Source organism: Tetranychus urticae, chromosome 2, assembly GCF_039701765.1.
Source record: "Tetranychus urticae isolate SD_2017Ah chromosome 2, NJAU_TeUrti_SD_1.0, whole genome shotgun sequence".
NCBI lineage: Eukaryota > Metazoa > Arthropoda > Arachnida > Trombidiformes > Tetranychidae > Tetranychus > Tetranychus urticae.
In genome coordinates this window covers 12,729,676-12,754,381 of record NC_142959.1, presented here as the reverse complement: position 1 = coordinate 12,754,381, position 24,706 = coordinate 12,729,676, and the positions used below count along the sequence as shown (strand labels likewise).

The 24,706-nt window shown below is 32.6% G+C and overlaps 6 protein-coding genes across 6 annotated transcripts; 2 read left to right on the top strand and 4 right to left on the bottom strand.

Annotated features, from left to right (window-relative positions):
• Positions 1–3,172: 3,172 nt before the first annotated feature.
• LOC107370751 (uncharacterized) lies at positions 3,173–5,411 on the bottom strand. The gene is made up of 2 exons (XM_015938714.3): positions 4,908–5,411; positions 3,173–4,539 (listed from the first exon to the last, which is right to left on the bottom strand). Exons 1-2 carry the CDS (start codon positions 5,008–5,010, stop codon positions 3,680–3,682), a joined length of 963 nt encoding a protein of 320 aa, XP_015794200.2. The 5' UTR covers positions 5,011–5,411; the 3' UTR covers positions 3,173–3,679.
• Positions 5,412–10,178: 4,767 nt separating this feature from the next.
• Positions 10,179–13,515, top strand: LOC107361512 (myophilin). Its single transcript, XM_015928354.3, has 4 exons — positions 10,179–10,393; positions 10,923–11,056; positions 12,819–13,026; positions 13,087–13,515. Exons 1-4 carry the CDS (start codon positions 10,343–10,345, stop codon positions 13,207–13,209), a joined length of 516 nt encoding a protein of 171 aa, XP_015783840.1. The 5' UTR covers positions 10,179–10,342; the 3' UTR covers positions 13,210–13,515.
• Position 13,516: 1 nt separating this feature from the next.
• On the bottom strand, positions 13,517–17,018 carry LOC107361477 (steryl-sulfatase-like). Its single transcript, XM_015928316.3, has 4 exons — positions 16,907–17,018; positions 16,747–16,829; positions 15,396–15,654; positions 13,517–15,317 (listed from the first exon to the last, which is right to left on the bottom strand). The coding sequence occupies exons 2-4, from the start codon at positions 16,816–16,818 to the stop codon at positions 13,843–13,845; spliced, it is 1,806 nt and encodes a 601-aa protein (XP_015783802.2). The 5' UTR covers positions 16,819–16,829; positions 16,907–17,018; the 3' UTR covers positions 13,517–13,842.
• Positions 17,019–17,223: 205 nt separating this feature from the next.
• LOC107361501 (coiled-coil domain-containing protein 174) lies at positions 17,224–18,536 on the bottom strand. Its single transcript, XM_015928343.3, has 2 exons — positions 18,351–18,536; positions 17,224–18,261 (listed from the first exon to the last, which is right to left on the bottom strand). The coding sequence occupies exon 2, from the start codon at positions 18,230–18,232 to the stop codon at positions 17,297–17,299; it is 936 nt and encodes a 311-aa protein (XP_015783829.2). The 5' UTR covers positions 18,233–18,261; positions 18,351–18,536; the 3' UTR covers positions 17,224–17,296.
• A 365-nt stretch (positions 18,537–18,901) lies between these two features.
• Positions 18,902–24,534, bottom strand: LOC107361491 (uncharacterized). Its single transcript, XM_015928332.3, has 7 exons — positions 24,370–24,534; positions 24,138–24,282; positions 23,495–23,946; positions 21,643–23,411; positions 21,329–21,407; positions 21,099–21,212; positions 18,902–21,025 (listed from the first exon to the last, which is right to left on the bottom strand). The coding sequence occupies exon 7, from the start codon at positions 20,586–20,588 to the stop codon at positions 19,056–19,058; it is 1,533 nt and encodes a 510-aa protein (XP_015783818.1). The 5' UTR covers positions 20,589–21,025; positions 21,099–21,212; positions 21,329–21,407; positions 21,643–23,411; positions 23,495–23,946; positions 24,138–24,282; positions 24,370–24,534; the 3' UTR covers positions 18,902–19,055.
• LOC112539073 (myophilin-like) lies at positions 22,023–22,663 on the top strand. Its single transcript, XM_089267782.1, has 2 exons — positions 22,023–22,163; positions 22,226–22,663. The coding sequence occupies exons 1-2, from the start codon at positions 22,065–22,067 to the stop codon at positions 22,346–22,348; spliced, it is 222 nt and encodes a 73-aa protein (XP_089123908.1). The 5' UTR covers positions 22,023–22,064; the 3' UTR covers positions 22,349–22,663.
• Positions 24,535–24,706: the final 172 nt, after the last annotated feature.

Here is a 24,706-nt window from a genome sequence, read left to right as displayed (position 1 = left end):
TAACCATACTGGGCTTAGTTTAAAACTGTCATGTGAACCTTTTCCCAGCAATTATTCTGTTGACTCAATCTTTCGGCTGAAGGCAGGATATTGAGGGTTGAATTGAATGAATCTGTTTGTAATGTTGGTACATTGAAAAGAAGAAAGAAAAGGTAAAATTTTCTGTTTTCTCTTCAATGAGTCACAGATGAGGCATTTGCACTCTTTACATGTAATGTTTGATAAAATGGAAAAGAGAATGGAAAAGAATGGAAACTTGAATTTGAAATTGAACAACTTTATCATTTATAATCTGTTGATAATACCTGAACTTTATTATGAATAAAAAATGTTAATCTCGGGAAAAAAGAGGAAAAATAATCTGCTTGTTTCCAGTGTTGTATTATCAAACTGAATTTACATCAACTACAACACAAGAATGAGTAATGCTCAATGTGAATGCACAAGTTACAGGGAAACGGTTAATATGGATTCAAGATGTTTGCTTATCAACAAAAAGAGTTTAGCATTCAAGTCTTTGGTTAAAGATTAAATGAATGAAAAGTTGTTGGAAGGAAAAAGTTGATCAAAACTAGAATCAGAAGCGACTTTTTCGTAACAATCAATGTTCTCTGCTTTTTACGCAGTAATATCACTGTTGCTGTTGCAATAGTTTCCTGTGAAACTCCCAGTATAACTTGGAGCAACCAGTGGCGTGGTCGTTGTAACGACTTGCAAAATATTTCTTTCAACTCCCTGCGGAATTCCCTGTAAAATTCTCTATGAAATCCTCTGAAGTTGCACAATTTCTTGCGGAACTTATTGTTCACTTCCCTGCAGGATTCTATCCAGAAATTTCTCAACAACTTTAATGGTAGATAAACATTGATGAAAACTGAATAACCAAATTGAAACAGCTTTGTGTCAAATGATGTTGATAGTTTATCAGAAAAGTAATTTGTATCATTTGTCTTTGCTTTCTATTAATAGTTGCCTAAAGAGCTAAAGCAACAGAAATGCTTTTCTGCAAGTGACTGTAAAATTCAACTCTTGTTTTTAACAATAAAATTTATGAAACAATTTGATAATTCCCAGATTGAAAGAAACAAAGAAACTATCTATAGATCTGTGTAAATAGCAATTTAACAGTTGACTTGATACATTGCTTAGTCATTATTAATTGAAAAGAAATTTTGTTTCTATTTTGTTCAAGCTTCTCGGAGTTTGTTCCCATCATGGTTTACGCTGCTCATGAAAAATCATGAAATTTCATCATTTTGGGTGACACTATCATTGAGCCAATTCCTCCATAAGTAAAGACGGAAATTAATGCTGGTGGTACGAACGAACACTTTTCTGTGGAGTTTGATGTTGAGAACTGGAGTGATGCCATCAAGCTGCTTTTTGTTAAGTCAGCAGGCCTAAGGAAACAAGCTATGCCAGCAGTCGTGTGTTGATGCCTTTAGATTCATCCTGTCAACTAACTTATTCCTGTACTTGCACACGACTGTAACAACAGTAACTAGGAAACTTATGTGTGCTCCAAAACCGAAAATATTAATATAATACTTTTACATTTATAATAAAAGAATGTTTGTTATCATTTATATCGACAGAATGGACAAGTTTTGAGCTTGAAATTTCCTTGATGCTCAACTGAAAATCATTCACTCAATACATTGGCAAAGTTTGAAATCTGTTCGGATTTGCTTGTAAAATCTCTTGGTATTTGTTGAGTTTCTTGTAACGTTAGTTAAATACTGTATTTTGACTTGAAATTGGCTTGTCCATCGGTTATTTGCTCAATATATCAACTGGGAGTTTGATTTATCACTTCAACGATTCGTTAGTTTTACATTTATTCCAGTCAATGGACAAACAGGTGTATATTGTACTGGACATGTGTTTAAGACACAATTTCGAGTCAATCGCTTGACTATGTCTATCATTGGATGTTCAGAGAGTATATCGTTAACAGAATCTTCTGAGAACCAAAAGTAATCAGTTTATCTACTTTGCAATAACAAATAAATATGTAATCAATTTACTTTCAATCACAATTTTATATCATTTCTCCTCCAGTCTGATATAGACTAACATCTTGAAATATCATTCACTTGAAAGGATAATTTACTATTAGCAATACATTACAATCAATCTTGATAATGTAAAAATGTTATAATTATAGTAGAACTGGAAAAGTAATTTCAATGAGAAGAAGAAGAAGAAACAAAGCGAATTGAAACTGTTTCCATATTGATTAACTTTCAATGTGTGACTTGTACACATTCAACTCCCAGTTCAACTTTGAAAGGAAAAAATAACAACTCTGAAAATGGTGAAATTTGAATTGAAGTTTATGTTTTCTATTGAATTTAATCTTTCAGCTTTCAATGAAAAATAATCAAAGTGAGATGCTAAAAGAATCTGAAAAGAAATGATGAATTATCAAAAGATGAATAAAGGCAGAAAATCACAGGTTAGAAAACATTGAAATGAAAGAACCAAATTGTCTGAATAAGTGTCGAATCAACAATTAATAGTGAATGAGACTGGCCAAGTTAAAATGATCGTAAACAAGTCTCGAGGACAAAATTCATGATTATTTGAGAGCAAAAATTCGCGAGTTGAAACTGAATGAGAAAGAATCTGATGCTCTTTGTATCATTTCATATAATAAACAAACGATTAAACTGTCAACATGTGCAAGATTGATGGCCTTTGAATGAGAATTTGAACTTACTGAAAACTCGATTTACTCAATTTTCAACAATTAATGCCCCTTTTGGGCTTCAAAGGTCAGTGGTTATTGCATTAAGCAAACCAACAAATTGAAAGTTTAAACACGATTCTGAATGTAAAGCAAATTCAATGGAAAATCATTTGTTTCTTTAGTTTGTACAACTCGAGTTTTTACTTGAATTTTGACGATAAATTGATGAGCACATTGAATGATAACATTTGAGATTTGCTTTTCAAAGATGATATTCAACGAAAAGCAAATGAAAACTGATTACAGTTGAAACACAATTTGCATTCAAATTGGGTGCATCTTTAATTACAAATGTAAATGACAGGGGAAAGTTGGAAACATTCAAATTGGATGCAATAAAAAATATGCTTTGATTCAATCGTAATCAGTTGATTAAAAGAGTTAAAGGTTAATAACTTGCGTCCAAAAGTAAAGAGATGATTCAATTGATTCAATTTGATCATTTATTTGCAACATTATTACAATCACTATTCATATTAAATGTTTGTCGATGAGTTGCGATGAAACATTAACAACAAAACTTATGAACTGGAAATTTTGCTTTTTTCTCGTTTCTCTTTTGGCCCAAATTTTTAATTTCAATTGGTCAACATTAACAATTGAAAGGGCAAGGATGAGAAAAGATGAAGGGAATGAAAATGGAAGGAAAAATCCTTGAAATCTTTGAAGTATTACCATGATGGAGGTGAAAAATATCTAGTTTTTGTTTTACAAAAGAAGAGGTTAATTGGTGAAACGAAAAGTATCATTTGATGATTTTGTTTTTTTCATGTTCTGTTGTAACAATTTGATTGTTGAATATTGCTTGATATTTTGATGGATCATCAATGGTTCAATGTTGAACGATTTCAATGTTCATTTGGTTTTCCGGTTAATTGATTCAAATTATTTACTTTTCGTTCATTGAGTCCAATCAATCATTGCAGTTTAAATATGTGAAGTGTAAACAGTTGATTGATCATTGATTATTGCCGGTGTTGTTGTTGTGGTTATTGATACTACTTGTGGACACATTAATTGGCATGTAGATGAGTTTGCTGGAGCAATGGTTGATTTAAGAGATGATCGATGAGAATGATTATGTTGCTGTTGTTGATGAGCGTGATGAGGGTTATGATGTTGCTGATGATATTGTAGATGATTTGATGAGGATAATGAGGTATGTGAAGAGGCAGATGATGGGACAATTGTTGATGCAGAGGCGTGTGAGGCTGAGGTTGACGATGAGATTGACCTTAGACTGGTTGTTGGTTCACTGTTGAAGGGATCCATTGGAGTTGAATAAGAGACACTAATCCTTGAACCTTTTGGGTTACTCATTAAACTATCATTGTTGCTTAATTTAGTTGCATTTGTACTGTTAAAGTTGTCATTAATATTATGATTAAAACCGTTTAGAGTCCTATTGTTGGCATTATTTTTGGTTAAACAAAGGTTGGCGTTAATTTCGGTTGAAGATTGTTTAGTCAATGATGAACTTTTACTGGTTGAATTGGATACCATTGTGTTGCCTGTTGATTGAGAGGCAAGTGAACCCTGGCCGGTTGAGTTCATCATTGTGATGGGAGTTATCATACTGGTTGGCGGATTGATTGAGCCTCTGTGAAGTGTGCTTTTACAGTGACAAGATTTGGTTACACCTTCACCATTGGAAGTAAACAATTGACGGATTTTAGGATAGAAACGGCAAAAACAAATGGATAAAAAAAGGCCCGTAACAATGGCCAAAGTGACCAAAGCCCAGGTCAATTCTTCTGCATTGTAATTATCTGGACAATCGGGACAAACTGTAGAAAATTTTGAAAAAAGAAAAAGAAAAATGTTATGAAAAAAATCACTTTTTGTGGTCAACTTTTTCATCATGAATTGATACAACATTGGGTAACATCTATTCAGACCACATGAAAAAGTAATTTCAGGTTTGAAGTAAACATGGGATAAAAAATGATTATTACAAAAAGAGATTGATGAAGTTTATCAAGAAATGATGGGCTTGATAAAGTTGTGATACAAGGAGTGCTTGGAGTTGATCAATTGTACAGGTAAGAAATGATATTAAGGGAAATGTATCGATAAAAATAAATGAATGGGATAAAAAGAGATGAACATGGGAAAAAGAAGAAAATAAAATATTGAAATAAAACAGATGAAATACCTTCTCGGTTACCTTTACCACCAATAACGGCTAATCCTTTACCATGAATAAAACCAAAGCCATCCAAAGCCAGGATAATGTAAGATGATGATATAAATCTCATGATAATCTGTTGAGTTGAATCTTTTGTTTTAGTCCAAATGTTTGCAAAATGAAAATGTCTTCATTCAAATTGTTGGGTCAATTGATGGTGTTTCGAGGTTCATTTTTTTCATCCTTTTTCGACTCATTTCAATGATAAGTTGATTTTTCACCCAAACTTCATTTCTTTTCATTATCCAAGTCAACAGTTGATTGTTGGTCAACAAAATTGTCACAAATTTACATGGATAAACTTTTTGGTCAAGAGGAAACTTGTCAGTTCACAAGGTAAACATTTTCATTGTCATCATGTCTGAACATTGAAACACAAAAGATGAGAGCTTTTATTATCAACTGATGAGCTTTATTTTACGACTCTCATGTTAACTGACATTCAATGTTTACTTGAACGTTTTGTTACCTGAGCAAAAAGTAGAGGAATGAACAGAGTAGATCTAGTGTGTTAAAAAAGAGCGCATGATTGAGCAAAATGATGATCATGATGATCATGATGATAATGTTGAAAGGGAGGAAAAGGATAAGATTTTATTTCTTGCTTTTTTTCAACTCCAATTTTTCCATCAAATTGTTACGATTTTTATTTTCCTTTCTTATCATCATTTCCCTTTTTGAGTCAACATTATTTAAGCAAACATTTGGAAACAAGGTAAGCATGATGATTGAGCATCATCATGATAATGTAAAATGAGTAAAGGTAAAGAAAGTGTCAAATAATTTCTCGATTGTCAACCTTTTTTCGCTCGAAAATTTCCATTCAAATGGAATGGAAATAGTGCAAAAGAATTCATCTTGACTGAATATCTACCGACCATTTTAATTCAATTGTTTAGTTGCTCAGAAGTGTTTATTATTCTTTACTATTATATAACAATATGATACCTCTTCTTCATATTGCTGGTTGCCTTAGATCATCCTGAAAATTGTCAAAAAAAGATTTGCCAGTACTTTTTATTACTGATCACTATTTTTGCCTTAAAGGACTATGTCCAAAAACTTCGATTTAACCGCTAAGAGTTGGGACTTTGTGAGTTTTTAGGGGCATAAAAACTGAGTCTATTAGTGCTGTTGAAAATTTATTTGAGTCGGAGGTCAAAGTTGAAACTTCGATCGCCTTTTTTCAATAATAAACCAGATTTTTTCATGAAACTCATTTTCCTGGTGTAACTTTTGCTAATCAACCAGAAAATGTAATTATTTTAGTCAAAAATTCTTCGCTTTTGTACAACAACAGATCATTTCTTATTTTCAGTTAAATTGACCGCTTTCTGTGACTGTAAAAGTTAGAGATCTGAAACTCATTTTTTACCAATAAATCTCATGGGCGAACATGTTGAGTCAGCCACTTTTTTCGAATTTAACAGTAACAATCAAGAAATTTTACGTTTTATTTTTTAACCAATCTTTTGCGTTGAAAAAGATCTCTGAAAATCTCTAAAATACAAAAAAAAACTGTCAACAGGATAAGATGCACCAGACTATTCAGCTAACTTTACAACCTAAATTTTCTTTCAAATCCGCCACCAATACGCAAATCATCCCCATACCCCATGCTATGAGGCCACTCGTAAGTGGTTCTGAGTTTTCTTTGCAATTGAACGATTATGAAGTCCACAGTACCAGTTGTATTGTCAGTTACGTTTAGCCAGCATAAGAATAACACGAGAAAGTAGCTGCAGAAGTTCAAGAATAATTTTATTAGAAATTGCTTTGCCTGTTCTAATAAACAAATGTTTCAAATTTGGAAAATATTTTGCATATACGACAAAATCTGAAATATTACAGCCGGTTATGTACAGTTGTTTCAGCAGCTTTACTTGATCTCGACTGTAGAAATTTGAAATCGCTAACATTTCAAGCGATGGATTATGAAAAGTGACATTTTCCAGCATTTGTAATAAGATGTCAATACCAGTCCTGGACTGTTTAACTTGCGAGAAGTCTACCACTCCTGTACGCAACTAAAATCTAGACAAAATAGATTTCATATTGTATTGAAACATTGGATCGGTCTTTTCAATCGTGGCCTTTTTCACGATTGGGCTAAACTTAGAAGACAGAGCCCATTTCAATAGTTCAAACCCTTCGACCCGATAAACTGCATAGAGTATGGTACTACCAACAGGATAAACTTACGCCCAATCATCTAAATTAAATGTGTTGATTGCTATTAACCGTATTTACTTGTAGCTTACCTGCTAAATATTTAACATTGCGGTGTCTTTTAAGGACCAAACTTTTCCACCTTTCACAAACTAATTTTAAATAAAAAAATTAATGTTTTTCAAAGTCTAACAAGAATACTCAAGTTATTTCTAGACTAGTATTGTCTTGACGCCTACAACCCAAAAAATACTCAACCCTTGCTTGAAACATGATCAAATAGTATCTAAGTTTAATTTTTTCACCATTTTCTAGTGAGTCTTTGAATGAAAATTTGAATAATCAGTTGAGTAGTTTTTATCCCTTAAACATTTGTGTAACTTCAACTTTTCAAATGTATTTTTTATTTCGTCTAGTTGAGAAATAACTTTAAAGTTCAATTATTTGTTGTTGAATTACAAGCTTAGCAACTAGACTGCATGGTAATAAAGTTGACAGTAAATCTTTTCATTTTTAGCTCAATATGAATTTATCATGAAATTGAACTTTTTCCTTTTTTTTCTAATAATTGTAATAATGTACTTTTACACACAACAAAAGCTTTCAATGATGAAAAGAAATGAACATTTTCTTCTTCTTCTAATCCTTTATTCTCTCTATACTCGACATCATCTTACAACAATAAGTTTTGAGAATTGAAAATGAAAGGCAAAAATAGCACAACCAGGAGAGACTGAAAGAGAAGGCAAAAAGTTGAAATTAAATTGTGAACTTATCTGACCATGAATAAATTGTTAAATTTTCATTCCTTATATTGGATGGTTTATTATTCATACAGCCAATACTCGATACAAAATAACGAAAGAAAACCTTTCACTTGAATAAACCCAAAAAAAGGTCTTGCCCTTCACCAATCATATTATCAAGATTAAAGGTTAATGTAAAAATGTTTCCAAATTTATCCATTCGCTTCCATTAATTATTGAGTAAAATTCATCAAAATAATTCATAACCATTTCCATCAAATCAAATGTAAACTTATAATCCTGACATTTGAACAATTGTCTCATTTCCAGACTCCTTATTGAGCTTGAAAATTTCACTAGACTTTACAAGCATTGAAGTAACTCCAAGTCTTGAGTTGTCATTTTGCTCTGGTCTATTCAGTACATGGAGTGATGTTGAGAAGTTTATTGAAAGATGAACAAAATTTTCATGTGATAATGATGAGAGCGATGGAAATTTTGGAAAGTTTATTTTCTTGTTTATTCCTGTCTTTCAAATGTCATCAGTTATTGTTGAATTTTGCTGGAAAAATCAACAATAATCTGACTCTGATGTTTACCTTTCATCTTAATGTTACATGTTTATTGCCCTGAAGATCAATCTCATTGTAAAGTTTGTTCCCATTAACAGAGAAGCTTCAACTGAAAGTCAACTCAACTCCCACTAATTTAGTAAAGTATCAAAGGCAATGATTTCAAATTTTCAGTCAATAACTATCATCAATCTTTTTTGTCTTTTCATTGTTAATCAGAAGGAAAAAATGTTTTTTTCTTGAAACGAAAAGAGAAAAGTAAAAAATATTTCAAACAATCGCGATTATAATTGAACGTTTCTGTTCATCTTCAATTCAATTATCAACAATCGACTTATCCAGCTTAATACATTATACATCAATTGTAATGCTGTTATCATTTTCAATCAATTTTTTGTGTCAAGAAAAAAGTTTCCCATTCCATGTCCAGTTTGTTATCCATTTCATCAGTAACTTTCTGTTTCAATAGATAATTGATAAACTTTGAGAAAACACTTCAATCTGTAGATTCTGTAATCTTGAAAAATTGGCAGAAATGAGTAAAGAAGATGAAAAAGAGGGAAAAAGACAAAAGGTCTTTCAGGGAAAAAACAAATGATGGAAAAGAGGAAAATGTTCATCTCATGTAATAACAGTATTCCTAGTAAATACAATGTACTTTTAGCCTCTCACTGAGAGTAAACGGGTTATCAAAGAATCCATGATGAAAATTCAACTCTTTTTTACCTTTTATTGTCTTCTTTTGTCAACCTTTTTCACTTTGAATCAGTTTGAACATGAATTTTGTATAAAATTGTCTAACAAGTGTCAAAGGATTGTGACATGAAAAGGAGTTTTTGGTGTCAATTTGAAGCACAATCTTTACAACCTTTTGATTATTAATTAATATTTCTCGGTAAAGTTCAATTACATTCAATTGTTGGCTCATTCACTGTTGGAAGTTATTTTTGAGTAAAATTTTTCCAAATGAAATGCACCTTTTCAATCAGCTTTATGATGATATCAAGCCTGAAGGTTTGACAATTGAAGACAATTAGTTTAAACATTTTGTTTTTTCCCTTTCAAATGATTAAATGTTTTTCAATTTTTTATGGAATCAATTGTTTCAAATTGAATATCAATTTTTGTTGAAAATTTCAACTGTAAATGGATGTTGAATGAAAACAAAAACAATGCAAATGTTTGGCTTTTCATTTCTGTCAAGGTTTATTAATACATCATTCAAGATGGAAAGCTGGTTGGAATGACTGAATTGATTTGATAAGATTAATGATTAACCATTGGCTCAACGTCAATGAGTTCAGTGAAACCTGTTAATGAACACTTTGTTTCTAGAGCTAAATATGACAGTGAACTTTTCTTGAAAGCTTTAATTTTAAAATGTATCTGAGAGTGAAAAATGATTCAATGGTTGGCTTTGCATATTCAAGTGAAACACTCGAGTGATGAAGATGATTTTTGACTGTTTTTCAATGTTAAATTGACAAGATATGCAATTGATTGTGAGTGGTGATTCAACGTAAAAATGAGATGGAAAAATAAGCTAAATCTGAAGCTTGGTGAGACCCAAAGACTTAGCTGGGTTAGGGATCCACCTACGTTGAGTTAAGATTGGGAACACGAAGGAACCTTTTAAGGTAACAGTAAAGTGTAAATGAGTTTACAGTAAATTTACACCGAGAAAGCCATGAAAGATGATGTAAATATGGGTAAATTTAAATTGGAAGGCAAGATGAGCAGGAAAATGTGACTTGAAATCATTGGGAACATTTGACTCTTGTTTAGTGTTTTAACGTTTCTTTTTGTTGTTTTTATTTAATTTTGTTCAACTGTTTAATTTTACACTTTAACTTGTCTTTAAATATTCATCAATAATTTGATTCGTACCTTCAACAATTCAATTTCAATCATTAAAATGGCCACTGCTCATACAGCTCCAGGACTTCATGTTGAAGTAGCTAAAGCTGTAAGTATTTTTCCTGATTTTGTTTTCTTCTTCCTCCCTCTCTATTTACATCTTTTATTATTGATAGGGCAACATGAATACTTTAAACTTGTTTATCGTCTAGAATGGTTATCTAATTTAATCATCATTAACATCACCCTAATCAAGTAATATTTATAATGAGAGCAACTTGTAAGTCTCTTGAAGCTTTGGTTTAACTTTTGGGTTGTAATTTTGGGTTTCCTCGTAAGCTTAACATACAAATGTACAGTTTACACCTTTTGAATAAAACATGCTCTTGATTGGTATAAATTGCATTGATTATTGTTCAATTATTTGATGCTTGGTTTAGTTTGGTTAATTGATTAACATTTTACAAAAGGTTGTTGCTAATTTGCAACCTAATTTCGCGGTTTGATCAGTATTTTTGTATCCTTGCCTCTTCTTCATCAAATACCTTTCTAATTGGCTCTCTTTCAATTTTGTTTTTTCTCTTTCTCTTTTCCTTTTCCCTTCGTCTTCTTCTTTGTCATCCTGTGTTCATCATTAGATGTTTGCCAAACGTAATCCTGAACTTGAGGAAAAGGTATTGAAATGGATTGGTGAAATTATTGGTGAAAAGGTTCCCAAATATCAAGGTACACCTTATGAAGAAGCCTTGGCAGATGGAGTTTTCTTGTGCAAGTAAGTCATCCTTTCATCACATTGCTTTCAACTGGTATCAATGCTGTCAATATGAAAGTGATTTGATGAAAATTAAATAAACTTAACGTGTAAAAGGCTTAGCTTTGTGTTGTAGTTGATCGGGTGAAAGTAACTCCATTAGGTTGATGAGTTGATCTCTTTTGGGTTAACAGTGAAAATTGAAAATGAAAAGTATTGAAAGTCTTGGTTTACCCAATAATTTACCCAATAAATTTGATTGTTTAATCGCTACCAGGGTTAACATTTTAATCAATTTGGGTTACTGTTTGTCATTATTAAACCCACAACATTGGAGAAGCAAATAAGTGTTACAAATAGGAATAAAATAGAATCATTTATGGGACCAACTTATGTTTGGGTTTGAACCAGTCAATCAAAATGTTCAAGTAACCAGACAAGAGTTTGTTTCCAACACACAAACTGATTCACTTTGATCGTTAAATTATGTACATTTATATTAGTCAATGATTCTATCTTGTTTGTTGTCTTTCTCAGAGGATGATAAAATGATAAAGAGGAAGAAAAGGGATCAAATAGGAAGAAATATCATGAAATTTTAGTCTACAAATGATAACAGGTCTGAACAAGGCAAATATTTTTTTTTCCTTGATCGGTTAGAGGGAAAAATGATAAAGTGGAAGCTGAAGAGACTTATAAAGTCAAATTTTAGAGTCTCCTTCACTCATCATTTAGTCTCATCTTCATCTTTCATCTTCATCTTGATTCAATCATGATTCTGTTTCTACTTCAAATGAACAAATTTAGATTCACTTGCGAGTCAACTTTGCTTTTGTCCTAATAAGTTTGTTATACATTTGTTGGTCTTGAACTGAAAGCAAAAAATTTTGTTTTCACATGAAATATCATCATTTTTCATTCTCTTTTTTTTCTTATCCTCACTCCCATCATGATTTTTTCATGCTTTATTCATCCTTCTGTCCTTCATCATCGTTATTATTAAAACTTGAATGGACCTTGAGAAGGCAATGAAGGAGGTTTAAATTGTGTTAACATCAAGAACCTTTTGGATAAGTTAACCAATTTAATCGATAAATGCTTTTAATTCAGTCTTCTTCTTCTTCTTCTTCCTCTTCAACTTCATCACAAATCAATTCTATATTAATGCTATCATCTTTTGTCATGTCTGCTCAGCTATTTTAGCTGTTAATAGTCAAAAAATAGCTAACCTTCGTTAGAGGATTATAAAAATTCTTGAAGCATTCTGAGACTTTTCAACTTGGAAATTATTAATTTCTACTCTTGACAGTTCTTAGGTTAACCGTTTTCCTTTACAAACTTGTCACCTTTGTTTACTTTTCATCTCGATCTTCTTGGTAACACTAATGAAAGGGTTAATGTTGATTTTTTTCTTTTTTCAATCACCCGCCATGTTAACGCTGTTATCCTTTTTGTTTTAAGCCTCTTCTTTCATTGGTAGATTTAAGCGATAAACAAGCTTTCCTCTTATGTCATGTTAGTTTTATTATTTAAACTGTTTTCATATCATTTGTGAAATTGTTAATTATGTGATCCGATATTTAACTATGTAAAATAAGATTGATGAGGAGTTGATCACCAGTAAAAAAAATCTTAATTAACCGGTATCCTGGTAAGTTTCTGTCAACCTTTGCTTTTCTTGGTTTACTTTTCTGGTTGTCGATGTTTAAGTTTTGTTTTTGTTTTTGTTTCATTCTGCTTATTAATGAAATCAATTGTGATTTATTTGTTATTACATTTTCAGGTTGATGGAAAAGTTGAATCCTGGTTCTGTAAGAAACATTGATTTGGAACCTAAACATGCTTTTAAGATGTTTGAAAATGTTGCCAAGTTTTTAAGAGCTGCTCAAAAATTTGGTGTACCAGAAGATGATCTCTTCCAAACTGTTGATCTGGTTGAGAAGAAAAATGTACCCCAAGTAACAGCCACGATCGTTGCTGTTGCTCGTGCTGTAAGTTCATATTTCGTTGAATTGACATCAGTTATTTACTGTGTTTGAATCTTTTTTCAGTGTTGGCTTCATCCAGAATTCAAAGGACCTTACTTGACTGGAAAACCAGCTGAGCCTCAGCCAAGGCATTTTGATGAGAAACAATTGAAAGAAAGTGCTGCTCTTGGTTCGCTCGCATTATAATCCAAATGACAATTAATCTGTATCGACTGATACTTAACCACTGAGCTTCGCTGCAATTTTAATCAACATTCTGGCACAAACTCATCAGCACTTTATAATTGAAGAATCGGCTTCAATTACTTCTCTCTTGTTCAATTTGCTGTCTTTATAGCTGTTGAGTTACTTTATTTGATCATGTTTCAGTCAATATCTTGATTGATCAACTGTTTTAAAAAGCTTTCAAGCTTATTATTATTGTTATGTTTATTGTTATTCAAAAACATTTATTTCTGGGAATAAACAATATTTTTAATGTGCATCGATAAACTATCGATAATTATAATTTATTTTTTGTAATCAGCGTGAATGAAAGTTCGATATACTCAATTTCACCGTCTACAATGAACAAGTACAAAATTATTTTTGTCTAATGAAATAAAATTTATTTATCAAAAATCAAACATGGACTTTGATATTATAACAGAATAAAAACAGATGATGCATGATCAGGAGAAAGAATGATCTTCAACAGGTGAAAATTGATTTATCACAGTTTCATTTTGATTGATTAGGCACTTATTTCTTTGTGATCTAGTCTTATAAAAAGTTATTAATAAAAAATGATAGCTTTAACCATCAATGGTTGCTGTCCTTTTAAACAAAATCATTAACATTGTTTTCAACTGTTTCCTTACACGAACAAAATGGAGGGTTACAGCATGGTTGCATCCATGGTTTCCAAATAGAGTTGGATAATGAAAATTGTGATTCAACATTCGGATCAAGTGTAGACTGATGTAAAGCTACTTGTTGATCTACATAATCAATTAAAGATTGATTGTGAGGTAATGGAGACTCTTCCTTAGGATCTATGGCAATATTGTAAATAATTGGAGGATTATGAGCAATCACATGTTTACCAAAACATTGGCAAACAAATTTACACTTTTTCTCGGCTGGCTTCGTGTAATTGGGTGTATAATAGTATATTTTGTAAATTGTTGATGGGTCTTGAGCAAATCGTACGCCATGAAGATAGACACCACAATAGTGAAACATGATTCTTGATTGAAAGTATTCTTCGGGGTTAGCTTTAGTTAACCATGGAGTCCAACTATCTCCATCCAACTCTCTATCATCTTCAGCTGGATAGGTTGTGTTCATTAAATCAATCAATGTTGGTAACAAATCCATTTGAGAGGTTGGATGATTATAGCTTACACCTTCTGGTAGTTGACTCGGCCAAGATATTATTCCTGGAATCCTGATTCCACCTTCAACGGCTCCGTGTCCTTTTCCGCCAGGAAAAATGCCATTATAACCACCATCAGGTTGTCCGTGGATATTAACTTCTTCAATATGTCCTCCATTATCTGATGTAAGATAAACAAATGTATTATTAAGTAATTTTCTCTGTTTTAGAGTTTCCATAATCCTGCCGACAGAATAATCAACTTCCATGACACAATCACCAAATTTTCCATGTTTCGATTGTCCCAGAAATCTTTTACTTGGAAAATGAGCAGAGTGAACTTTCAAGAAAGTAACCATCAACAGGAAAGGTTGATCACTGTTTGCGACTGCCGATGATTGTTTGATAAAATTGATAGATTCCTGTACAATCCTGTCAGTTAAAGTTGGTAAATATATCGGTTGTTCAATCAATTCTCCATTTCTCATCAAAAATAAATTCAAACGAACCAATGAATTTACAAACAACCAAGTTCCTCCAAAAAGCATCAAGGCAATTATGGAAATTGAGATGCCAGTTTTACGATATCGTAGGAAAAACCAAAAGCCCCAGCCTATTGATGCTCCAATACAAATACCAGTGATGATGAGTTTTTTGAAGTTTGGGAAGTTGGAAGTAACAACCGAATATCCATCTTCTCCAGAATCTTTTACATTAGTCATCGGCGTTCCATAAAAATAATCAAATCCATGTGAATTTGGATGATGACAATGATCACCTATTGATGAACAAGATAGACCAACATGCCATTTTCCAACCAAGCCTGTTCGATAACCAGCTTTTTTAGCAATCGAAGCAAATGTTATCTCACTGGGTGGCAATCCGGCAGAAGATGCGGCGAATAAGATTACTCTATTGAGATAAGAAGGAGTCATTCCTAGGAATGGAAGAAATCTATGTCAGTAATTTATTTTTATAAAAATCCTGAAAATTTGAAAAGGGTAAGAAAATTTACCGTAACGAACTGGATATCTCCCTGTTAACAAAGCAGCTCGACTTGGAGTACAAACTGATGCTCCGGCTATATGGTGAGTTAACTTTATTCCTTGTGAAGCAAGTTGATCCACATTCGGTGTAGGTAATGTAACATTGCCAAATGGTCCTAGATCACCATAACCCAAATCATCAACCACAAAGATGAGAATATTTGGTTTTTCGGATTGACACCAAGGAGTTATTAGGATAAGAGTCATAAAGAACAGAGGATTTAACATCTAAAAAATTTAAGGAGAAAAAACTTCAGTTGTAAATAAGATGCAGAAAAACTTGTTCAAATATTTGCTGGTGTTTATTATACCGGTAGTGATGAAAAAAATAATATCTACAGCATGAGTCAATTAATAGGTAATATCAATATGAAACAAATTTACATAAATGCCACTAATTCAACTTGTTTGTGATTTAGCTTTAGATTTTATCAATTCTCTTTGATATTCTTTCATCTGTTGTCTAGTCATCGTACCGGGTCTGATACTGATTGGAATCATTTCAGCTCTTCTCATAGGAGGATCGTCAGATTTCAAGCTTTTCAGATACTCAAGGTGTTTCTCAAGTAAATCAACCGAAGGATCGGGTGCTGGCTTTTGGGTTAAATCATCATACTGTGAACCAAGGCTCCAAAGAGATTCAAGATCATATTTTTCCCGTGTCTCAGGCATGAAAAGATGAACTATGATGCTTCCCATATCAAACACTTTCCAATCAGGTGAATCTTGTCCTTCCACCACGAGAAATGGATCAGAATCATGTTTCTTTAATTTCCATACTTTGGTTACGAAAGAAGTCACTGCTTCAAGATGTTTAAATGATTTAGCACTGGCCAGTAACATATAGTCCGCGTATCGCAATTCCTTTGGTAAAGCAAGAACGACTACGTCCGTCATATTTTCCAAACGTAAAAGTTCCACAAGCTCTTCGATATCGATGACTTCTTTTACTCCTCGCTCTAAATTGATATTATCATATTTAGATGGCCTCTCACGAAACGGAAAATCAACATCATCGGAAGGATAGTCCGTAGCTATTTCTTGAGCTAATAATTCTTCCGTATAATCTAGAATCAATTCTTCTTCACTTTTTTCAAACAGTTTAAATTTTTTGGTCTGTGATGGAGCTATTTCATTAGTAGCGGATGATTCATTAGATGTGTCCGCAGGAGAGGTTGTTGATTTTTCATTCACAGTTTCTTCACTTTTAAGATTTTTAGAGTCATTATGACTATCATTCCCACTGAAACTACTACAGGCTCTACTTGACCTAAACACAGGTTGCAACAGAGTTATTTGGTGCGACTGCAATCTACTTGCCTTGCAAAAATTAAATAAAAACGCTCTTTGAGAAACAAGAAGTGGTGTTAATCGTTGAAATAAAACAGACATGATCCACAGCGCTATCAATTGAAGAACAATAACACAAAAGATAGAAAAAATTAATTAGTACTCATTAAACAAGCTTTAAAATAATTACCTTCAGTGTTCACAATATAAAAGTAAATAAATCACAATGTAATTTAAATTGTTATTTCATCCAATAAATAAACTTAAATGATAAATAATTGAGAATTAACAATTTCATTTCACGTGATGAAAACATGTGTTAAATCAAAACACATATCTGAGTCTGCTCAGCTCTTACAAGATTTCTGATTATTGTTCATATTTATATCAATACAATTATATTGTTATTATCTGACAATTAGACTCGCGTGTCAATGACTTTTTTTTGAAAAATTATAACTTGAAATCTGATAAAGATTGAAATTCAAAAGATGGCCAAATTTATAATTTGGTATCAAAATTATTTTAATTTACACTGTACATTGTAATAAAACTTTGGAGTAAATTTTTGAATGGTCAGTTAATCAGATTCCTCTGTACTACTGGTTTCGTCTTTTTTTGATTTAGCTTTGAATGGCAATCCTCTTCGCGCTGCAATTCGCGCTAACCTTTCTTCCATAGCATTAGATTTTTTCTCTTTCTCTTTAGTTTTGTGTTCTTTTTCCTTCAAAAGTTGTTCATGAAGCTGATCTAATTGTTCCATCTGCTTTCTTCGTTCCTCCGAATCACCAGAAAGCTGATAAAATCCCACTCCATGTTCACGAGCTTCACCAAATCGGACATCAGCATAATGTATTGGCCCCTCTTCTTTAATTTCAGGTTTACTACTCTCTTCTTTATCGCTGCTGTCATCAAGATATTTAAATTTTTTAGCTTCATTGCTTTCAGCATGACCAAGATTACGATTAGCTTCAACAAAATACTTCAAATCTTCACGTAAACATCTTCTGGTTCTGCCAAGAGAATCTGTAAACTCAACCCAATCACCATCGTCGTTCTCCTCTTCATCTTTCCGCTTGTAGCCTCTAAGTCTTTCCTCAGCTTTACGCCTTTCTTCATTTCGTATTTTGATTTGTTCCATAGCTTTACCGTCAAAATTTACTAAATATCTTTGATCTTCATCTTCTGGTTCATCATCACTATCTTGAAAGACACCTTCCATAGCTTTATTCATCTTCGCTTCATAAATGGCTGTCTTCCTTTCCAATGCCCTTTTAGATGCTTGTAATTCTTTTTCAATTTCTTCATCTATTGCCCTCTTTTCATCCTCATTGTTAGTCTTCTCTTTTTTAGCTTTCAACTGTTTCACTTTGTTCTTAGTTTCAAGTTTTTCAGCTAATAATTTCCATTTGTGTCCTCCTTTGAGATTAACTTGAAAGCTTCGATTACTTTTCGACTCTTCTCGTTTTTTAGATAACTCAGCTTTCAAATCAACAAGTGAAGAAGCTAGACTCATTTCTTAGCAGTTTATCAATAAATTTTTACCTGAAATTAAAAAAGATAAAATAATTAGAAATGATAAACAATAGAAAGTGTGCGGGATGGTAAAAAAATTGAAGATGAATTTCACGTACCCTGATTGTGACAACAGATCGGATGCGTTTATATTAAATCAACCAGATTCTGTCGATGAATTATACTTAAGATACAAGTATAAATAATTCAAAGATACACTGTTAACAATCATTAGAATTATCTGATTCTATCAAAAAATTCACTGAAAAACAATAACACAGAAAAAAGACAATTTACAGTAAACAAAAACATATGATAGATCACATGATATGCTATTTTCACAAAAAAATCCCAACTTCTATTTCCGCTCAATTTGAATTCTTGATTTGTGCCATTCTATTTAATCTTTATTGACTTTGGTCTTGGTCTGAAAGCAACAAAAATTTGTTTTCACATGAAATATCGTAATTTTTCATTCTTTTTTTTCTTATCCTCACTCCCATCATGATTTTTTCATGCTTTATTCATCCTTCTGTCCTTCATCATCGTTATTATTAAAACTTTAATGAACCTTGAGAAGGCAATGAAGGAGGTTTAAATTGTGTTTTACAAAAAAATTGGCAATTAAAAAAAATTTGATAAATTAAAGAGGTCGTGGAATATAATTGAATCTGTTTACAAATGTTTCTATTTAATTTGTTTGAAATAACTATGTAAAACAAAAATATAAAGGAAAGGATTGTGGCAATTGGTGATAAACAAACAATGAACTGAGAATGGCCGAAAAAAATGTGTGACAAGAAAATGTAAAAAATAAAAAAAATTTACGCCTGTGGAGTGTTTTCTTGGTGGGTTGGTGAAAGTTTTAGCCGTTTGGCAGGTGATTGTTGGAAGATGGTGGACATCAATGGATCCCTATTTTTAGGGAAATTACTTTTTTGAACTTCATACTTTAATTTGTATTTTTGAACCTCTGTATCGGTCAAGTCTTTGCGAGCATAGAAATGTTCAGGTGGTGCATCTACTCCATGTCTGTGAAGCCAGTGTTGCCTCATGTTACAAGAACGATCTTTACCGATATAGTAACAGCGATAACCCCCATCGCGGAAAAGACAAATTTTGTATTTATGAAGACCAGGAGGCTTAGGAGAGGCAGGATCACTGGTACCATTATTATATTTAGTAGGCGGTGGAATTGACTTTCGACCATAAGATCTCTTGAAAGCTAATGGATCACAGGCTCTGGCTAATTGATTTACAAATTCAGAGTCAGTAGTTAAATCAACTGGGACTCCAGAGCTATCTTCACGAAGCTCTTCAGCATTTCTTCTGATTTGCTGATAACGTTCAGTTGCAATTCGTAAAGACTCTGCAGAATTATTTACTTCATCGTTGGGTGAAATCTCACGATGACTAGAATCAGTCAAGGACAGTATTGATCCATTAAAATAGTTATGGTTCCTTGACATTTCTTCATAATCAGTTCCTGTTTCATCTTCATCGTTATCATATTCATCGTCGTTTTCTGTCTCTCCATTGTTTGCTCGCCTTTGGGACATTGATAAATTTATTCCTGAACTTGATTGATTCACGAAAAAATCACTTGAAAAATTCAGCCTTTCGTCATTTTCACTCAACAAACGGGTCAATTCGTCAATAATTTTGAGTTTATTTTGCCATTCATTCCGTAGCCCTTCCGCCATAATACTATGAATAATAGAGAATTGCGGCAGCATGAGAGATATAAATTCTGATTGTAAATGGCACAATTTACGTCTTCGACGTTCTTTTTCTTCAATGATTTTTAAATATTGTTTCCCATAGGCATCTAGTTGACTGATTAAGTAACGGCGTTGGTCCGATTGCTCCAAAGCTTCGTATTCATCCATTGAACGGATGATAGGATTCCTGTCTCCCACTGAGCGATGAACTAAGCTAACAGACCCAAACTTCTGACATCCAAAGTCTTTAGTTACTTTAGGCAAAATGTTCGGAGGCACTTCTTTTGATCTATAAGATTCAAACGTAGACGTATACGAATCTTTAGAGCCTTCTTCTACAAGTTCTTGAATAGCTGAGCCAACTTTACGCAAACAGTAAAATAATTTGTCTAGTTTATTTGGTTCAGCAGATGTAGCAGGTTCCTCAGTCGATTTTTCTTTTTTTAAGTCATTTGGTTGATCTGGTTCAATCTGTGATGATAATTGAGAACTCAATTCTGACAACTGAGCTGAAGGTGTTGATGGTGATGATAATTCTTCTGATGAAAGAGGTTGTGGAGGGTGCAGAGGAGGTGGAGGAGTCTGAGCATCTTTTTGGATATGACCATTTGGTTGGTCAGCTTCGATTGCTTTCATGGCTTCTTAATGGATGCTTGTTAAATTCGGGATAAGTTCCAAGATTAGAAACAGCTACCAAAGTAGTTTTAATTATTTTGTTGCTCAAAAAACACTGAGCAAAAAATTCTTCATAAAGAAGTCAATGTAGACATTTAGAATCGAATTCCATGAAAATGATCATCATGTTCTTTGATTACCAATCTTTGAATAAGAGCTTTTTGTATGTGACTTTTTGTACAGAAATGATGTTTGTAGTGTGTAGGTAAATAAAGTAATCAAGATATGATGCAAAAATGAATACACAGTTAAGTGCAATAAGTTGATGATGTTGCAATTTTACATGAATATGTAATCGAGGCGATTGAGAGGATAATACGGCTACGGCGGGATGTCATCAAACAAATTTGTACAATTTCTTTAAATCAAATTGTCACAAAATAACAATCCTGTGGATTCTGTGAAAACAACAGAAATTAAAAAAAAATAAGCTGACAAAAGCTTTAAATGATATAGACATTTTTTACTCACCTATTATCATAGTTTCCTTTATCTGACAGTCAGATTAGAATGGCCATTTTAACGACCAGCGCTAAAATACGAGTTTCAAACAGTAATGAGTCATATGAAGTGGACTAGGAGTTTCTATCAAGAAAAAAAATAGATACAAAGAAAGGGTGAGTAAGAAATAGAGATATCTAAATGTGAAAAGATAACTGTTACAAAAGAGAGAACAATTCTTTAATAATTTTCTCATTTACCTTGACCTTGCGTCCTCAACAGATGATTATTGCATTGATGATTAAATCCTTTTCAGACCCAAAAACTTCAATTGTCAATCTAGATAGTTAGAGGAACCATAAATAGGTTACAATCAGGTAGTCAACAAATAATTAAACAAATCAAATCAGAAACAGCAAGACAGCGATAGACAGAGAGGTAGAGAAGGTAAAGTGAGAAGAGAATATTCTCTGTATACAGTGGTTTCGGTTAGAGAGATAGAAACAGATTAAAGAATATAAAATCTGTCATGAAACAAAGAACAGATCATTGATTAATTTGGTACTTAACTTACCTTTGTCAATGTAACACGATTAATTGATGATGATGGTGTTGAAAACACACAAAGATCAACCACTTTGAGGTGTATGCAGGATCAAAACATGAAGATAGAAAGAGAAAGTATCTAAAAAAACAAACAAAGCGAAATCTGACAGGAGAAACAAGGGAGAAAAGAGAGAAAGAGAGATACAAACAGAAATGTATTAAAGAGATGTCTCGTCTCTACAGAAGGGAGAAATACAAAGAGGGTGAAAGACTTGTCCTTTTGAATAAGTTGACCATTTTAATCGATAGATGTTTTGTTTTTGTTTTTGTATCATTCTGCTTATCAATGGAATCAATTGTGATTTATGTGTTATTACATTTTCAGGTTGATGGAAAAGTTGAATCCTGGTTCTGTAAGAAACATTGATTTCACAGAAACATGCTTTTAAGATGGTTAAAAATCTGAATGATCTTGTCCAAACTGTTGATCTGGTTGAAAAGAAAAATGTACCCCAAGTAACAGCTACGATTGTTGCTGTTGCTCGTGCCGTAAGTTCATATTATTTCTTTGAATTAATATCAGTTATTTACTGTGTTTGAATCTTTTTCAGTGTTGGCTTCATCCAGAATTCAAAGGACCTTACTTGACTGGAAAACCAGCTGAGCCTCAGCCAAGGCATTTTGATGAGAAACAATTGAAAGAAAGTGCTGCTCTTGGTTCGCTCGCATTATAATCCAAATGAAAATTAATCTGTATCGACTGATACTTAACCACTGAGCTTCGCTGCAATTTTAATCAACATTCTGGCACAAACTCATCAGCACTTTATAATTAAAGAATCGGCTTCGATTACTTATTTATTTACTTCTCTCTTGTTCAATATGCTGTCTTTATAACTGTTGAGTTACTTTATTTGATCATGTTTCAGGCAATATCTTGATTGACTAACTGTTTTGAAAAGTTTGCAAGCTTATTATTATTTTATTGTTATGTTCATTGTTATTCAAAAACATTTTTGTCTGGGAATGAACAATATTTTTAATGTGCATCGGATAGGAGGGTTATGAGCAATCACATGTTTACCAAAACATTAGCACAAAAATTTATATTTTTTCCCGGCTGGTTTTGTGTAATATTTTGAAAATTGTTGACGGGTCTTGAGCAAATCGTACATCATGAAGATAGACACTGCAATAGTAAAACATGATTCTTGGTTGAAAGTATTCTTCAGGGTTAGCTTTAGTTAACCATGGAGTCCAACTATCTCCATCCAACTCTCTATCATCTTCAGCTGGATAGGTTGTGTTCATTAAATCAATCAATGTTGGTAATAAATCCATTTGAGAGGTTGGATGGTTAAAGCTTACACCTTCTGATAGTTGACTCGGCCAAGATATTATTCCTGGAATTCTGATTCTGTCGATGATTGTTTGATAAAAGTGATAGATCCCTATACAATCTTGTCCGTCAAAGTTGGTAAATATATCGGTTGCTAATCAATTTTCCATTTCTCATCAAAAATAAATTCAAACGAACCAATGAATTTACAAACAACCAAGTTCCTCCAAAAGAATCAAAGCAATGATGGAAAGTAAAGAACGTTGGAAGTAACAACCGAATATCCATCTTCTCCAGAATCTTTTACATTAGTCATTGGCGTCCCATAAAAATAATTAAATCCATGTGGATTCGGATGATGACAATGATCACCTAATGATAAACAAGATAATCACTGGGTGGCAATCCGGCAGAAGATGCGGCGAATAAGATTACTCTATTGAGATAAGGAGTCATACCTAGGAATGGAAGAAATCTATGTTAGTAATTTTTTTTTAAAAACCCTGAAAATTTGACAAATGAGAAGGGTAAGAAAATTTACTGTAACGAACTGGATATCTCCCTGTTAACAAAGCAGCTCGACTTGGAGTACAAACTGATGCTCCGGCTATATGGTGAGTTAACTTGATTCCTTGTAAGGCAAGTTTATCCACATTGGTGTAGGTAATGTAACATTGCCAAATGGTCCCAGATCACCATAACCCAAATCATCAACCACAAAGATGAGTCAGAATCATGTTTCTTTAATTTCCACACTTTGGTTACGAAAGAAGTCACTGCTTCAAGATGTTTAAATGATTTAGCACTGGACAGTAACATACAAGCCTCGTATCGCATTTCCTGCGGTAAAGCAAGAACGACTACGTCCGTCATATTTTCCAAGCGTAAAAGTTCCACAAGCTTGTCGATATCGATAACTTCTTTTAAGCCTCGCTCTTTGAGAAACAAGAAGTGGTGTTAATCGTTGAAATAAAACAGACATGATCCACAGCGCTATCAATTGAAGAACGATAACACAAAAGAAAGAAAAAAATTAATTAGTACGCATTAAACAAGCTTTAAAATAATTACCTTCAGTGTTCACAATTTGAAATTAAATGAATCACAATGTAATTTAAATTGTTATTTAATCCAATAAATAAACTCAAATGATAAATAATTGAGAATTAACAATTTCATCTCACGTGATAAAAACATGTCCTCCTTTAAGATTAACTTGAAAGCTTCGATTACTTTTCGACTCTCCTCGTTTTTTAGATAACTCAGCTTTCAAATCAATAAGTGAAGAAGCTAGACTCATTTCTGAGTATTTTATCAATTAATTTGTACCTGAAATTAAAAAAGATAAAATAATTAGAAATGATAAACAATAGAAAGTGTGAGATGGTAAAAAAATTGGAGTTGAATTTCACGTACCCTGACTGTGACACAAGATCGGAAGCGTTTATATTAAATCAATCAGATTTTGCCAATGAGATATACTTAAGATACAAGTATAAATAATTAAAATACACACTGTTAACAATCATTAGAATTATCTGATTCTATCAAAGAATTCACTGAAAAACAATAACACAGCAAGAAGACAATTTACAGTAAACAAAAACATATGATAGATCACATGATATGCTATTTTCACAAAAAAAATCCCAACTTCTATTTCCACTCAATTTGAATTCTTAGCTTTGATTAGACTCCGAAGTCAGTCGTTTTTTCAACGACTGACTGACTGGGGGTTTTATCGACTGGCGGT